This window comes from Rhinoraja longicauda, chromosome 13 (genome assembly GCF_053455715.1).
Source record: "Rhinoraja longicauda isolate Sanriku21f chromosome 13, sRhiLon1.1, whole genome shotgun sequence".
NCBI classification, from domain to species: domain Eukaryota; kingdom Metazoa; phylum Chordata; class Chondrichthyes; order Rajiformes; family Arhynchobatidae; genus Rhinoraja; species Rhinoraja longicauda.
Window position 1 is genome coordinate 12,238,209 of NC_135965.1, and position 15,932 is coordinate 12,254,140.

A 15,932-nucleotide genomic window follows, 5' to 3' on the forward strand; every position below is an offset into this window, starting at 1 on the left:
ACGCACAGGAGAAGTAAAAAAACATGACTCACACAATGCTTCCTGGTTTATCCAGCTGAGCATAGGAGCAGGTAGCTGATGGCGCCCTCAACCCCCATCTTTGTTCAGTAAGTTTGTTTGCTGATAACCTCCATTAGATAAAATTTAATCTGCACTTGATATCCAATGAACAATTACAATAATTATTTACTGGTGAGCATTATTGTCCGTTATGCAAAATGCTTAGTGCCATGAGTCCTGAATCTTTAGGGGATAATGGTATTATGAGGAGAATTTTTGGATCAGGTCAAACATGCAAAATATATTGAATATATTTTTAGTTTAAAATAGCTTTGGTAAATTGGGGGGGGGATCATTGGAGGATTCAGCAGGTCCGGCAGCATGTGTGGAGGGAAATTGACAGCAGATGTTTCATCTCATCCAAGTTCCATTCACCAACTCTTGTCATTGCCAACTGAGCACCACGCATGCGCACGGGGCCGGTTATTCCGCGCACGCGCGGTTGTCTGCGGAGCGGCGTTTCGGGGGCAGTTGGTGAGCATGCGCAGCTGTCGGTACGGGGGCCCGTCCGCGCCAGACCAGTGCGACCGGTCGCTCCGCCTTTCCGTCCATTTTACCGTCAACCGGACTCTCGAAATGGTTTCGGTTGCGTGAGAGGGAACTGCGACGGGCGCTCGTAATTCCCGAGCAAGGAGTGGCCGGAGCTCCCCCCACAACCTCTCCGGGTGGGAAGCCGCGGCCTGCCAACCGCCGCAGTAGGTGTCGAGCGGAGGTAAGTGTAAGGCCGGGGGGGGTTGGGGCTGGAACCCCGGGGAGCGGGGCAACGCTGGGCCCCGGTCTCTGCCCCGCCTGGCTGGGCCGGACCCTGCGGGACACCGGGGGCGTCTGTGACTGAGCTGCAGCCACGAACACCAGGGCAGGGCCTCAAGGTCGGAGCAGCACCTCAGCCCCCACCAAGGCAGGGTCAGCAGAGTTTCATTGTCGCTTGTACCGACAGACGGAGCAATTACATTCTTCCAATTCAGCAACTTAACTTGCTTACAAACTCATAGATAGAAAATAAACACAAATAGAACATAAACAACAATTTAGTAAATTCATGACCCCAACGCTATTGCAAAAATACCCAATACACACAGATGATAGAACATAAACAACAATTTAGTAAATTCATAACCCCAACGCTATTGCAAATATACACAATTTTACATAGTTGATAGAAAATAAACAAACAATTAAGTAAATTAATAATCCCAATACTACCCAAAGTCCTTAGTTGCAACCAAACACAGTTCATAGTTGAGGTTAATGTTGTGTTGTGTTCACACCACACGTCGCCGGCTGTTCACATTGACATCAAATGTTGAAACCGATCCAAAAGGGGCTTGACTTTGGATGTTGGAGGTGGGGAGAAATGTAAAGCAGTGGAGAAATGTCATGGTAGAGATGTCAGGTACTGCGATGGCAAGATCTGTCACCATTAGTAAAAAGGGAACTGGAATCTATTGAGGTCCCAATCGTAATTTGTGCTCGACTCCCCAGGAGAGCAGATAACAAGAAGTAAGCTGAATTTAAAAACTGAAACAAAAGGGCTGCTGCTGGCTCTAGTGTTTGTATTTCTAGCCAATTCCTTGTTTTGTTTGCCAGAAGTCTCTGTAATAGTAAAGGATTAGTGGACTGCCCCAACAAGAAGGCAAATGGCATAAAATGTAATAAAAAAGGAACTGCAGATGTTGGTTTATATCAAATGTACATACAAAATGCTGGAGTAACACAGTGGGTCAGACAACATATCTGGAGAGAACGGACAGGTGATATTTTGGATCGGAACCGTTCTTCAAACTGAATGTAGGAGTGGAGGGAGGGGTGAACTGGAAGCCAGTAAAAACTGGGACAAATCTTGCCCAGAGTAGGTGAATCAAGGACCAGAAGACAGGTTTAAGGTGAAGGGGAAAAGATTTAATAGGAATCTGAGCGGTAACATTTTTCACACAAAGGGTGATGGATGAATGGAACTAGCTGCCAGAGGAGGTAGTTGAGGCTGGGACTATCCCAACATTTAAGAAACAGTTCGACAGGTACATGGATAGGACAGGTTTGGAGGGATATGGACTAAATGCGGGCAGGTGTGACTAGTGTAGCCGGTGTGGGCAACTTGGGTTGAAGGGCCTGTTTCCACACTGTATTACTCTATGACTCTAAATTGGGGCAGGCAATAGATGACCTCAGACAAGGGGGTTCCCTGATAAACCAACTGGAGACAGGTGTGAGCCCAACAAGTGGAGCTGGTTAATGGATGTTTAGTGGAGGAAGAGGGGATGGGGAGAGGGAGGTATTTGTTACCTAAAATTAGGGAATTCTGCCGGGAGTGTCCCGGTGAACAGCGAGATGGGCATGTCCCAGCAAGCAGGATCAGGCCCTTCAGCAGGCCAAGCACGCCATCCGGTAGGCATGGCTCACACACCGCGGATTCATTGTATTCATAGCACAGATGACTCGATGGCTCCAGATTATGAAAGTATGAGTGCATGAATTGGAAGACCAGTTTATCACTCGGATTATCATAGTTGACGAACTTCGCTATTTCATCCAGCCTGCTGCCTTAAATCTTTCTCCCTGTTTACTCCTGGAAACCCAACCCCTTCTTCCAGCATGTTTTCACACACATTTCATGATTTATTCTTGACTCATTGTTGAAAATTGCTTGACCAACATTTTTCTATATTCGAGATACTAACTTCTGGTGGTGATATGTGGGCCATGTTGTTGCCTGAGGCGACACATACTTCTGGTGGCAAAGTCTGATTCTATCACAGCATACCTAGAGTTAAGAGATGATGTATGGACGCAGGCCCTTCAGCACATCAAGTTCACGCCGACCGTTACTATTTGAAAAGTTTGCCGCTCTGGTAAAGTATAATAACGTGGAAGTATGTGCAGGATAAAAATGGGTGGAATACAATTTGTATTATAATGTTCTGTTTGTTAATCCTCAGATTTTTCAACAAGGTGAGCTTTAACTAACTTCAAATATATATTTTTTGGTTTAAGTGCCTTATCCAACATCGTTATTCCTTTCCAGTATCATGAACGTGGCGGCATTTCCTACACCCACCAGTGACATGGCTGAAATGAACCGCATCCAGTATGAGATGGATTACACTGAGGGTATCAGCCAGCGGATGAGAGTCCCTGAGAAGCTTCATGTTGCGCCAGGGTCTGCAGAAGTTAGGTGGGGAAAAGGAGACTTTCCGAGCACCACAACTGTAATGGAGGTACCAGAGAGGATTTTTATTGCAGGTACTGTATTCCTGGTTCAAACTGAAAGTTTCTAAATGTTAAGTCAGTTCTCATGACATTTAATTTAAATTAAACATAACTTACATGCTCCTTGAATGACCTTGTGACCCAGTCTCAAATGCATTCCAGGCAATCAAGTTCTTTCAAGGCATATTCACTTGTTGCCCTTCTCTGAGATTTTGGGAGCCTGCACTTCTCCAAACCAGAGGAGTTTGTTCAACACTGCCAATATATCTGGATGTGATTTGCTTTTTACTCCTTTTTTGACCTGAGAGAGCAAGACTGTCCTGATCAGGAAGCTTTTTTATTGCAATGAGTGTTAGTCACAAACAGCTTTGGACATGAGAAGTAGCAAGAAGTAACTGATTTTCAATTTTGGGTAAGGAGAGGAGGAAAAAATTCTCATTTATAAAAATAATAATAAATAGTTTAATGTGTTAAGAGATTATGCCATTTTAATGGTTGATGTATCAGCTTAAAAGCACTGACTATTTCTATGGCCAGGCATAGAGTCATACGGTAGACACAAAATGTTGGGGTAACTCAGCGGAACTCAGGCAGCACCTCTGGAGAGAAGGAATGGGTGACATTTCGGGTCGAGACCCTTCTTCAGACTGATGTCAGGGGCGTGGGTGGGACAGATAGAATAGGAGGCAGTAAGACTAGTGGGAGAACTGGGAAGGGGAGGGGATGGAGAGAGAGGGAAAGCATGGGTTATTTGAAGTTAGAGAAGTCAATGTTCATACTGCTTGGGTGTAAGCTACCCAAGCGAAATATGAGGTGCCGTTCCTCCAATTTGTACTAGGCCTCACTCTGACAAAGGAGGAGGCCCAGGTCAGATTGGGAATGGGAGGGGGAGTAAAAGTGTTGAGCAACCAGGAGATCAGGTGGGTTAAGGCGGACTGAGCGGAGGTGTTCAGCGAAACGATCGCCGAGCCTGCGCTTGGTCTCGCCGATGTACAGGAGTTGACACGTGGAACAGCGGAGACAGTATGAGGTTGGAGGAGGTGCAAGTAAACCTCTGCCTCACCTGAAAAGACTGCCATGGTCCTTGGATGGAGGTGAGGGGGGGAGGTAAAGGGACAGGTGTTGCATCTCCGGTTGCAGGGGAATGTCCTGGGGAGGGGGTGGTTTGGGTGGGAAGGGACGAGTTGACCAGGAAGTTGTGGAGGGAATGGTCTCTGCAGAAAGCAGAAAGGGGTGGAGATGGGAAGATGTGGCCAGTAGTGGGATCCCGTTGGAGGTGGTGAAAATGTTGGAGGATTATGTGCTGTATGCGACTGCTGATGGGGTGGAAGGTGAGGACAAGGGGGACTCTGTCCTTGTTACGAATGGAGGAAGGGGGAACAAGAGCGGAGCTGCGGAATATCGAGGAGACCCTAGTGAGAGCCTCATCTATAATGGAAGAGAGGAACCCCCCGGAGATGTCCTCATTCTTTAGGAAACGGGGGGTTCCCCTCTTGTACATCGGCGTGACCAAGCGCAGGCTCGGCGATTGTTTTGCTGAACAACTCCAATCAGTCTGCCTTAACCTACCTGATGTCCTTGTTGCTCAGCACTTTAACTCTCCCTCCCATTTCCAAACTTTAAATAGCCCTTGCTTTCTCTCTCTCTCTCCATCCCCTCCCCCTTCCTAGTTCTCCCACCAGTCTTACTGTCTCTGACTACATTCTATCTCTGTCCCGCCCACTCCCCTGATATCAATCTGAAGAAGGGTCTCGACTCGAAATGTCACCCATTCCTTCTCTCCAGCGATGCTGCCTGTCCCTCTGAGTTACTCCAGCATTTAGTTTCTAACTTCGATTTAAACAGCATCTGCAGTTCTTTCCTACACATAGTCATATGGCATGTAAACAGGCTCTGTCCCAGCTTGCCCATGCCGACCAAGGCGCCCATCTACTCGTCCTAACTGCTCCGTGTTTAGCCCATAATCCCTCTAAACCTTTCCTATCCAAGAACCTGCTAAATGTCTTTTAAATGTTGTTATAGTTTCTGCCTCAACTACCTCCTCTGGCAGCTCATAACATTTTCTCCATCAGCTCCTGTGTGAATTTAGGATCTCATGCAGACGTTTTTCACACAGAAAAAGTTGCCCCTCAGATTCCTCTTAAATCTTTCCTTAAATTTATGCCCTCTGGTTCTTGATTTGACTACACTGGTAAAAGACTCTTGTGCATCTACCATATCTATTCCTAGTTTGTGAATGCTTTGGGTGCCTCTATTCCATGCACAAATGCAACTGCTACATAACTACATACTTGCAAGCAGATGCAATTATGATATAAAATGGCTAATTCTACCATGATTTTGAAAATTGCCATATCCCCTACACTAGTTTCTCTGTTAATGTGGCTGTTCAAAGCTGTCCTCTGGCACCTGTGTTGTATTTGGGTTGCACTGTGATGAGTAGTTATGTTTTTAAGAAAAAGAAAGCTTGTTTCTGAAATAGGTCACCCGTTCATCTACTTTCAATTGTGATTTGCAATCATGAAATTTATTTTTAGTTAATTGATTTAGTTAAAGTCTTTTATTTTGAATGGTAGCCTGTTGTTTCTTAGTTATTTTTGCTTTGAGTGGAAGGGCGGAATTATTTATTCGAGGCTACTGCAACTTGGATAAAATATTACAAAGTTGTCATTGGCATTCTCCGCCGTGAGAGTGGATAATCTGGAAATATTTTCCATTTAAACGAGGTTCATGGACAATCCTGGGTTTTATTGTTTACCTGTGGTTTATCTTCAAGACGTTACAATAATGAGCAGAGATTTCTGTGGATAAGGTAAGATTTTAAAATATTCAGGATTAAAAAAAAATAGTATATCCAACTGGCGATGAAGTCTGTAGAGCTTGCATCTCCTCATTCTGGTCTGTTGTATGTGTGGCGTTTACACCATCTCCCTGTGCCTGCGTGAGTTTACTCCAGTTCAACAGTTTCCTCGCGCATCCCAAAGACGCCTGATTGGCCACTGTAAATTACCGCCCATGTAAGTGAATGGCTGAGACTGAAGGGGTAGTTGATGGGAATGTGGGGAAAAAAATGGGATAACTATATTAATATGAATGGCTGCATAATAGTGTGGACTTGTGGGCCAAAAGAGCTTTTCCATGCTTTATGACTTTTCATCATTATCATTCTCCCCATTTCTGCTGCCACTTGTAATTTAAGTATAATTCTTACCAATTCTTGATTTGTGGTGGCTTTTTTTAAATTTGTAGTTGTTGTTAAATTATTGGATCACTCTGCATATATTCTTTCCAATGTAATTGCACACTTATAAAGCATGGCTGTTCACTGCACTAGGTGACCAAAACAATTCCAGGCCAAGGGATTTGGATCTTATGACATCAAATCTTACAGAACCTTTGGCATTGAAAACGCCTCCGCGTGTCCTCACTCTAACTGAGCAACCTTTAGACTTCTTGGACCTTGAACGGCCTGTTGCCGCAACTCCACAGACCGAAGAGGTGAGTGGTTAGTGAGACAAGCTCTTGTCCATTATAATTGTTGCACTATTGCAAAATTAATTTACATGATTCATGTACCAACTAAATATGCAATATTCTGTCACTTCCATTTTTACCTGTGAACATATCCATCCTCTGAAGTAGCCAGGGGCTCATTTCCCTTCTGAAAGCAAAGTTACCAGAATGTTCATGTAGTGGTAGTGATTATTTGCTTTGGCATGTTTTTTGTATTGCATAGGAAACTGATGAGCAGACATTTGCAATTTGACAATGCTTTAACAGGAATCTAAATATCTTTAGTGAGTTATCATTTGGTGTTTGTTTGTTTAATTCCGTTAGAGTTCTGGTCAATGGTGAACCCCTCTCTTCTAATCGCGCCCCTCAAACAGGAGGTCACTGTCGAGTCTGTTCTAGATACGTTTTTATATAATAATAATAATAATAAGCATTTATTTTATATAGCGCCTTATCGGGTGCTCAAAGCACTTTACAAAAACAATCAACATAAAAACAAACAGACAAACTATCCTAACGGAAAAGCGGCGAATAAACAACGCCAGCGTCCTCTCACGTCAGGGTCCGGCAGTAGACAACAAAAAGCACAGGACACACAGATACAATTTTTACACAAACAGCCATCACAGCGATTGCTCCAGGCACACCCTCACTGTGATGGAAGGCAAAGTCTTATCTCCTCCTCATTCTTCTCCCGTGGTGCCACGAGGTGATCGAGGCTCCCAACTTTTTGAAGCCCCCACCGGGCGATGGAAAGTCCCAGGGCCGAGCCGAGCAGGCCGATGAAAGTCCTGAGCCCCCACTGGGCGATGGAAAGTCCCAGGGCCAAGCCGAGCAGGCCGATGAAAGTCCTGAGCCCCCACCGGGCGATGGAAAGTGCTGCGGCCGGGCCACGCAGGGTGATGAAGGGCCTGCGAGCGGGTCGATCATACCTCGCGCTTCGGGGCGGTCGAAGCTGCTACGGCTGGAGCTCCCAAAAACCGGTCGCCAGCCAGGGACCTGCGAACTCCCAATGTTGCGGTCTGCAGGGCCCACGGCCGAAGCCTCCGAGATGGTAAGTCCAGGCCCTGCGACCGGAGTCTTCAAGGTCGATCCCAGCTGGAGGCCGCCGACTCCATGATGTTAGGCCGTAGCGCGAACGGAGATACGACACGGTAAAGGTCGCATCTCCGTTGAGGAAGAGATTAGAAAAAAAGGTTTCCCACCACCCCCCCACATACACAGAGTTAAAAATAGAACAAAACGTACATTAAACGATGACAATAGACAAAAAACAAAAAAAAGACAGAGAGACTGCCGGTGAGCCGCAGCTGCAGAACACAGCCACGCCCCTCATTTTTAAGTATGTTTAAGTATGGCAAAGCAACCAAGAGCCTCGAGAATACTTATCTGCCCCAGGAGTCCTCCAAGGATGTGACATGCTGTGTTCTTTAGTGTATTTCATTATTTTAGTCTGTGCATTTCCCTTGATCTAGTGACCCCATATTTCTGGCTATTACCATGTTTTATTTGTTTAACGTGCTTCCATCTGCCATTACTATAACGCCATTGGCCAAAGATCTTAATAATAATCGTTCGTTTTAATTGTTAATTTGGTGAAGAATGTTCCATTGATATAAGTATTTGTTATTGGAAATAAGTATTTATTGGTTCTTGAAGCAATTCATAGGAGCAGAATTAAGCCATTCGGCTCATCGAGTCTACTCTGCCGTTCAATCATGGCTGATCTATCTTTCCCCCTCAGCCCCATTCTCCGACCTTCGTCCCACAGCCTTTTGATTCCCTTACTAATCAAGAAGTAAGGGTTACTGAATTTTAAAGAGAATAAAATCTAAAGGAAAGTTTTTTTTTTAAAATTGTCTTGTAGATGGCAGGGAATGGACAGAAAGATGATTACAGCTAGTGAGGACATTGATGTTATTCATACGCTTATTTTGTTTTTCAACTTTTTTAGTAAGGAAATATCTTGGGTGTTGAAATCTTCCTGTGGAAGAAAGAAAGGTTGGGAAATTATTTGCTTTTGTTCTTATCTAGGAAGTCATTAAACAAATCTAATCGGACATTATGCTAACTGAATCTTTTTTCTTCAGGGTCGCTCACATACTCGTTTACGGAGGGAGCGTTCAATGAGTGAAAATGCTGCCCGACCGAATGGACAGCTTGTCCGAACAGAGTCCATGTGAGTAGATCTCCAGTGATAATTAGTTTCAATTTAAACGTTACTTTTGATGTTCTCTTGTTATTTGATGGGTTGTTCTCAGCCAAGCTGATAGTTTGAGTCTTAGACATCAGATGGAGTGGTTGAATCTTCAAGTATGATCAATGATAGGTAAAAGTTTAGAACTTGAATTTACATGCTTAAAAAAACATAAGAGCAACACGTGTTTCAAAATAGCGGCAAGTATTTTCTGACACGTTCTAAATTGTATTTGGTTAGATGTTGAAATATACATTTCATTGATTCTGACCAAAGTTTGTTGTTCATAAGTTCGAGGAGCAGAATTAGGCTATTCAGCCCATCAAATCTACTCCACTATTCAATCATAGCTGATCAATCTTTCCTTCTCAACCCCATTCTCCTGCCTTCACCCCATGACACCTGACGTCCTTACTAATCAAGAATCGGTCAACCTCCGCTTTAAAAATATCCATTGACTTGGTTTTCACAGCCGTCTGTAGCAATGAATTCCACAGATTCACCATCCTCTGACTAAAGAAATACCTTCTCCTTTCTAAAGGTACATCCTTTTATTCTGAGGCTCTTGCCTCTGATTCTAGACTCTCCCACGTGGAAACATCCTCTCCATATTCATGCTATCCAGGCCTTTCACTATTTGTCAAATTTCAATGAGTCCCCCCCTCATCCTTCTAAACTCCAACAAGTACAGGCCCAATGCCTTCAAACGCTTATCATATGTTAACCCAATCATTCTTGGGATCATTCTTGTAAACCTGCTCTCGAACATCTCCAATGCCAGCACATCCTTCCTTGGATATGGAGCCCAAAACTGCTCACAATTCTCCAAATGCGTTCTGACCTAAGCCTAAGCATTACATCCCTGTTTTTTTGTATTGTAACATTTTCCTTAATTCCACATCTAGAAGGTGAAATGTGGTTAAACTGTTTAAAATTACTAATTGTATTGTTTGCTTCACGATTATAGTATAGGCCATTGAGCCTGATTCGATTCAGGTGAATTTTACAATTCTTAATTATTTTTGTTTCTTCCACCCCATTGTCATATATCACTGTTTGAATTTAACATTTTAGATAAAAGAAGAAGCAATAGCAGAAAAAAAATATCTGTAGTGAAAATCACACTAATGATGTGGTTTAAATTTAAAGATGACAAATTATGGAAATATTGTAGTTAGTGATATTGCATCTGAAAGGATTATCCGTGTTCTTTGGATGGGGTTGAACGATTTAGATTTTCTTTGATCAGATGAAATTGTGAAATTTGGGAATATGATCTGTCATAGGTATCTACGTCGAAAAATATTTTTAAAACTAGTTTAATGAAGTAGTTAATCTCAATCCAACACATGACTAGTTTAAAATTATATTGTTAAACATAATAGTATTAACATGTAAGCTTAATGATTTTGTTAACTGTACAAACACTAAGATTATTTAACCTGCTAATAAAGCGTGTAGGGTGGGGCGAAAATGTAGAAACAAGGAACTGCAGATGCTGGTCCACCAAGGAAAGACACAAAATGCTGGAGTAACTCAGTGGTTCAGGTATAACCTGGAGAACGTACACAGGTGACGTTTTGGGTTGACATTTTGTGTCTTTCTGTGGGGAGAATATATTGGTTAATTTTAGCAAAATCCTGAATGCATTTAAGATTTTGCCACAAATATATCAAACGTACCAACATCTTCGCCCACCCCACACCCTAGCAGTTCATTTTTTTGTAAATTTATCATGTTTGAAAATGAGGGTGGGGTAATTTTCATCCAAATCGGGTGATTCTGGTGTATTGAATAATTTATTTAATTTTGAATATGTGAGATATTACAATAGACAATAGGTGCCAGAGTAGAACATTCGGTCCTTCGAGCCAGCACCATCATTCAATGTGATCATGGCTGATCATTCTCAATCAGTACCCCGTTCCTGCCTTCTCCCCATACCCCCTGACTCCGCTATCCTTAAGAGCTCTCTCTAGCTCTCTCTTGAATGCATTCAGAGAATTGGCCTCCACTGCCTTCTGAGGCAGAGAATTCCACAGATTTACAACTCCCTGACTGAAAGTTTTTCCTCATCTCCGTTCTAAATGGCCTACCCCTTATTCTTAAACTGTGGCCCCTGGTTCTGGACTCCCCCAACATTGGGAACATGTTTCCTGCCTCTAACGTGTCCAACCCCTTAATAGTCTTATGTTTTGATAAGATCCCCTCTCATCCTTCTAAATTCCAGTGTATACAAGCCTAGTCGCTCCAGTCTTTCAACATATGACAGTCCCACCATTCCGGGATTTAACCTAGTAAACCTACGCTGCACGCCCTCAATAGCAAGAATATCCTTCCTCAAATTTGGAGACCAAAACTGCACACAGTACTCCAGGTGCAGTCTCACCAGGGTCCTGTACAACTGCAGAAGGACCTCTTTGCTCCTATACTCAACTCCTCTTGTTATGAAGGCCAACATTCCATTGGCTTTCTTCACTGCCTGCTGTACCTGCATGCTTCCTTTCAGTGACTGATGCACTAGGACACCCAGATCTCGCTGTACGTCCCCTTTTCCTAACTTGACATCATTCAGATAATAATCTGCCTTCCTATTCTTACCACCAAAGTGGATAATCTCACACTTATCCACATTAAACTGCATCTGCCATGCATCCGCCCACTCACACAACCTGTTCAAGTCACCCTGCAACCTCATAGCATCTTCCTCACAATTCACACTACCACCCAGCTTTGTATCATCTGCAAATTTGCTAATGGTACTTTTAATCCCTTCATCCAAGTCATTAATGTATATTGTAAATAGCTGCGGTCCCAGCACCATTACAAGATGCTCCACATTTTCTTGATGTTATTGGCACCTCCAACAATGCCAATATACTAATATTTAAATTAAGACTAAATCAAACAATTGTAGATTAGTAGATCAACTGAAACAAAATAATTTAATAGATGGGAGAAGCCAGCTCTATTTATTTTAATTAGTTCTGAAACAAATTTGTCTTGACCTTGCCCTTGTATTCATAGAATTAAACTGCAAAATAGGCAGCTTGATATTCCAATCTTTAACCTTTCATCGTCATTCATCTTGCATCAACATGCATTCCCAAGAAATTTAAATTTTGTTAAATTCAATAGACCAGGAATGGGACCAGTCACATTATCAAATTAAAATGATTGTGGTTCTTTAATCTAATTTTCACCAACGTTTTGTTTTTGTTTTTAAAACTTCTCAAAAATCCTAAGCTGGAACTTGTTAGGGGAGTGCTTATTTAACATCATGCTTTTAATATTAAAAAAAACAATAAGAAAATTGGCTCTTATTGCATGATTCTTAAAGACCCATGGTTACTTTCCTTTAATATACCCTCTGCAGAAACACAAAGTTTCATTATTTACTTGTTTGAACCTTATAACTTTTGGCTAGATATGTTATGAATGTAACTCCTGTTTTTTTTAAAAAAAGGTGGAAATCAGTGATTAGTAAAGTGGGATCCTCACTTGGTGGTCACTGAACCAGAAAGAATGATTAGCAGCTACATAACTGCCTCTTCTATCATAGTTTTGCCACATTGCTTTTCTACTTGGTTTTGAATTAATATTATCCTGTCCAGCAATAAATAGCTTCCAGGATTTGTGTCCAGGATGTGAACACTTTTGCTTAATTTTGGCTATACCATATGTTCTGGTATTTGTTAGTACCCATGTTTTTACATCCATACATACCAACTTTTAATTCTTCACTTAACTGGTGAAAAATTGTCAGTTGGCAAGCACAAAAGTTTAAATCCATTGATCTCTATTCAGTATCAGCTTACTGTGACAGTAAATGATTGTGATTTACTAAGCTGCTCTTAAACTATTGTATTTCCACAAACTCTAACTTTTCTAATGTGGAAACCCAATTGAATATTTACTACATCTAAAATCCAGAGGATAATTATTTCTGAAGTAACCCTTTATTTGTCACGTGTTTATATTCTGGATTTTGCTGATGCATTTTACTGTCAATCAGTTTGCTGACACTAAATGTTAATTGAGGGAAAATAATTAACTTGGGTATCACATATATAGATTTGTCTTTTAAATTTGCAATATTGCTATTTATAGGCTGTTATGCACTACATATTCCTCATTTCGTGTAATCCAAGTAATAGCAGGAATGCAAGCCAAGAGGATCTCTGAGAATGCTTCTGATTTGATTTAATAGATTGAAACAAATCCATTAACTTCTGAAATGTTTCTTAAAAACATACACATTACAAAAGGCTGATAGAAGGGTGTGAGGGGGACAAAACGGGAAGATAAATCTTGTATCAGTGTTGCTATTATGGATAAAACATACTCTGGGAATTCTCTTGGCATTGCCCACTTTGCCTGCTTTCAGTTTCAGTTTTTGTTGAAAGAAATAGTAATCCATACTATGCTGATATTTTGAAAAACACTATTTTAAAATATGAGCATATCAAATATAAATCAAATAGATTAAACTTAGCACTATATTAAGTGCTTGGAAATAATGATACTAGTATTCTTCAATGTCACTCATGAAGCTCGTTGTCTGAAATTCGTAGATCTGTCTGAATCTGATTTCCGTGTTTTTCTCTTGCTCTGTTGTGTACATATGAACAGTGTGACACCAGCCCCCCAAACTCAACCTCAGCCTCGTCTTTATCCTCCACTCATCTCCTCTGAAGATGGACCAAACGCATACTCTCCTCATGGCATTTTGTCAGTAATCCACTCCACCACCCGTAGGGCCTACCAGCAAGTCATGGACATGCTAGATGAAAATCGCAGAAGGTGATTGGCTGTTGGACTTGTGTTGTGCTGTGATACAGTTGAGGTTACTACTTGCTTTCCACAGGCTTTTCTTTTCCATAATGTGTGCATTTAGAAATGGTTGTTTATGCCTAAAACAATGTTGATATTTAAAAGGTGGGTCCAAAATTCACTTTTAATTTATTGATAGTAAAGTACATCTTTTTCAACAACTTTCCTCCATTGAGTTCATGTTACAATTAAAGGAAGGACATAGGATTTGGGAACAGATTACATGCTGACTTCAATGGAAAAAGCAGATTCCCAAAAAAGAAAGTAAAATGGATATCCTCTAATTAAACCAAGTAAAAGCTCTCTAGTATTGAGTGCCTATTGTCCTAGTTTTAGCTTCTAGTGTAATGGCGACTTGGTCAAAGCAAATAATGGCACATACGTTTAAAAAGACCCATTGACGCATTGCACCTTCTGCATTCTACCTGATGCAATTTGCATTCACTGTTAAACCCACGGCCCCCACACCTCACAACTGAAGAAACAAGAGAACAAAGAGAAAGCCTCAACACAAATTTAGGAAAGAGCTTTGTGAATATCCTCACTTTTCCAGACAATTAAGTTCACTGTGGCGATTGATATGTCTTTTAGTTAATCAGTAGGCTTATTATTGCAACTATTATCTTTCACATAGCTTCTCCAGGATTGATAACTTTCCGATCATAATTTGTTTAGACACCCCTCGGTGAAGTTAGTGTCGGCCAGGATTTTTGCTTTTCACCATGTAATAAAGCTCAGAATATGTGTGTGTGTGTGAGATGTCAGGTGAGAGCAAGATTGTATTTCTGCTATGAGCCCTTCCTTCTTTCAACTCCTGCATATTAACAATGTAGAATTGTGCCTCATACATAAATAACACCCTGTTAGATAAATAAGGCATCATAGAATCAGCTCTTCAAAGGAGGATGGAATTGCACGGCAGCCCAATTTTAAGCCCCGCGGTCAACCTGTGGTGTGTTGATCACTGACTGCAGATTTTGTCCAATCCAACACTGCTGCGTCTGGTCTGTACTTCAGTGCAATTCAATGTAGCTAATGATGTGGTTCTTTGAAATCAAGTGTCGTGCTCTTTATATTGCTGAAAATGCTAAGTTCATTTGTGTTTAGTTTGTTATTGCCGCGTGTACCGGGTATAGTGACAAGTTTTGTTTGCGTGCTAACCAGTCAGAAAAAGACTAAACGTGAATACAATCAAGCCACCCACAGTACACAGATAAAGGATAAAGTGTGCAACTTAAATGGAAAAGCTTATCCAAGTACTGTACCCCAATTTGTATCGTATCACCATATTTGTACTTTACCTTTATTGGAATGTTTATTTACATTGACTGAAGCAAAGTATAATAGAATCATTTTTGTTTTTTTGTCTAATATCTCTGTAATTTCTTATTTTATCACAGAATGAAGAAGGGCCTCATTGTATAGATACAATCTTGCTATCACTTAAAGGCATTTCAGTCCAATAAGTCCCATCAATTGCATTCTCCCGCTTTTATTTCTTTCCTTCTCTCTCTCACTTTTCCTTTCATCATAAGGTCAGAGGAGGGGATGTTCATCATTGTTCAATTCTATTTACAACTAAACTCCAAACCAGTAGATATTTGGGATGCGAGAGGAATCCAGACCATCCACAGGAAACCCATTTGGTCATGGGAAAAATGCACAAATTCCATGCGGACAATGTGTAGCTCAGGGTGAAACCCGTCACTGGAGCTCTGAGGCAGTAGCACTTCCTGCTGTGTCACTTTGACGCCTTTAAATGTTAAAGCCAGTTTGTACATGCTGTCAAAATTGGAAGTGTAGTTGATAGTTGCAAACAATATTGTAAGTTGCAAGAAAATAGTGGCCGAGTTAGAAAAGGCTGAAAGTTCTGCAAGATGCAACAAAGAGCATGGGACTGGATAATATCAAAGTTACAAAATTGCCAAGGAGAAACTAGCTTCTCCTTGGCCAAACTGTTCCAGTTGAGTTACCACATTAGCATTAACCTATGAGGGGCAGGGGATTACTGTATGATCTTTACGTGAAAAGTATGACAATCCAACCTGATCAATCAGTTTTCTAGCGGTCAACAGCAAAGTAATAGGTGTTGTAAACTGTATTGTGAAGTGGCAATTATTTC

The 15,932-nt window shown here is 41.6% G+C and overlaps 1 protein-coding gene across 4 annotated transcripts in view; it reads left to right on the forward strand.

The window, feature by feature from the left end:
- Positions 1-541: 541 nt before the first annotated feature.
- The window catches only part of mffa (mitochondrial fission factor a), a 29,249-nt gene continuing 13,858 nt past the window's right edge, over positions 542-15,932 (forward strand). For 2 of the 4 annotated variants that reach the window (XM_078410355.1, XM_078410354.1), the window contains exons 1-5: positions 542-772; positions 3,083-3,300; positions 6,602-6,765; positions 8,871-8,959; positions 13,610-13,780. In XM_078410355.1, the coding sequence (XP_078266481.1) occupies positions 3,087-3,300; positions 6,602-6,765; positions 8,871-8,959; positions 13,610-13,780 (638 nt within the window). In that variant the 5' untranslated portion in view covers positions 542-772; positions 3,083-3,086. The remainder of the gene's footprint in view (positions 773-3,082; positions 3,301-6,601; positions 6,766-8,870; positions 8,960-13,609; positions 13,781-15,932) is intronic. The other 2 variants (XM_078410357.1, XM_078410356.1) reach the window with 1 other exon arrangement.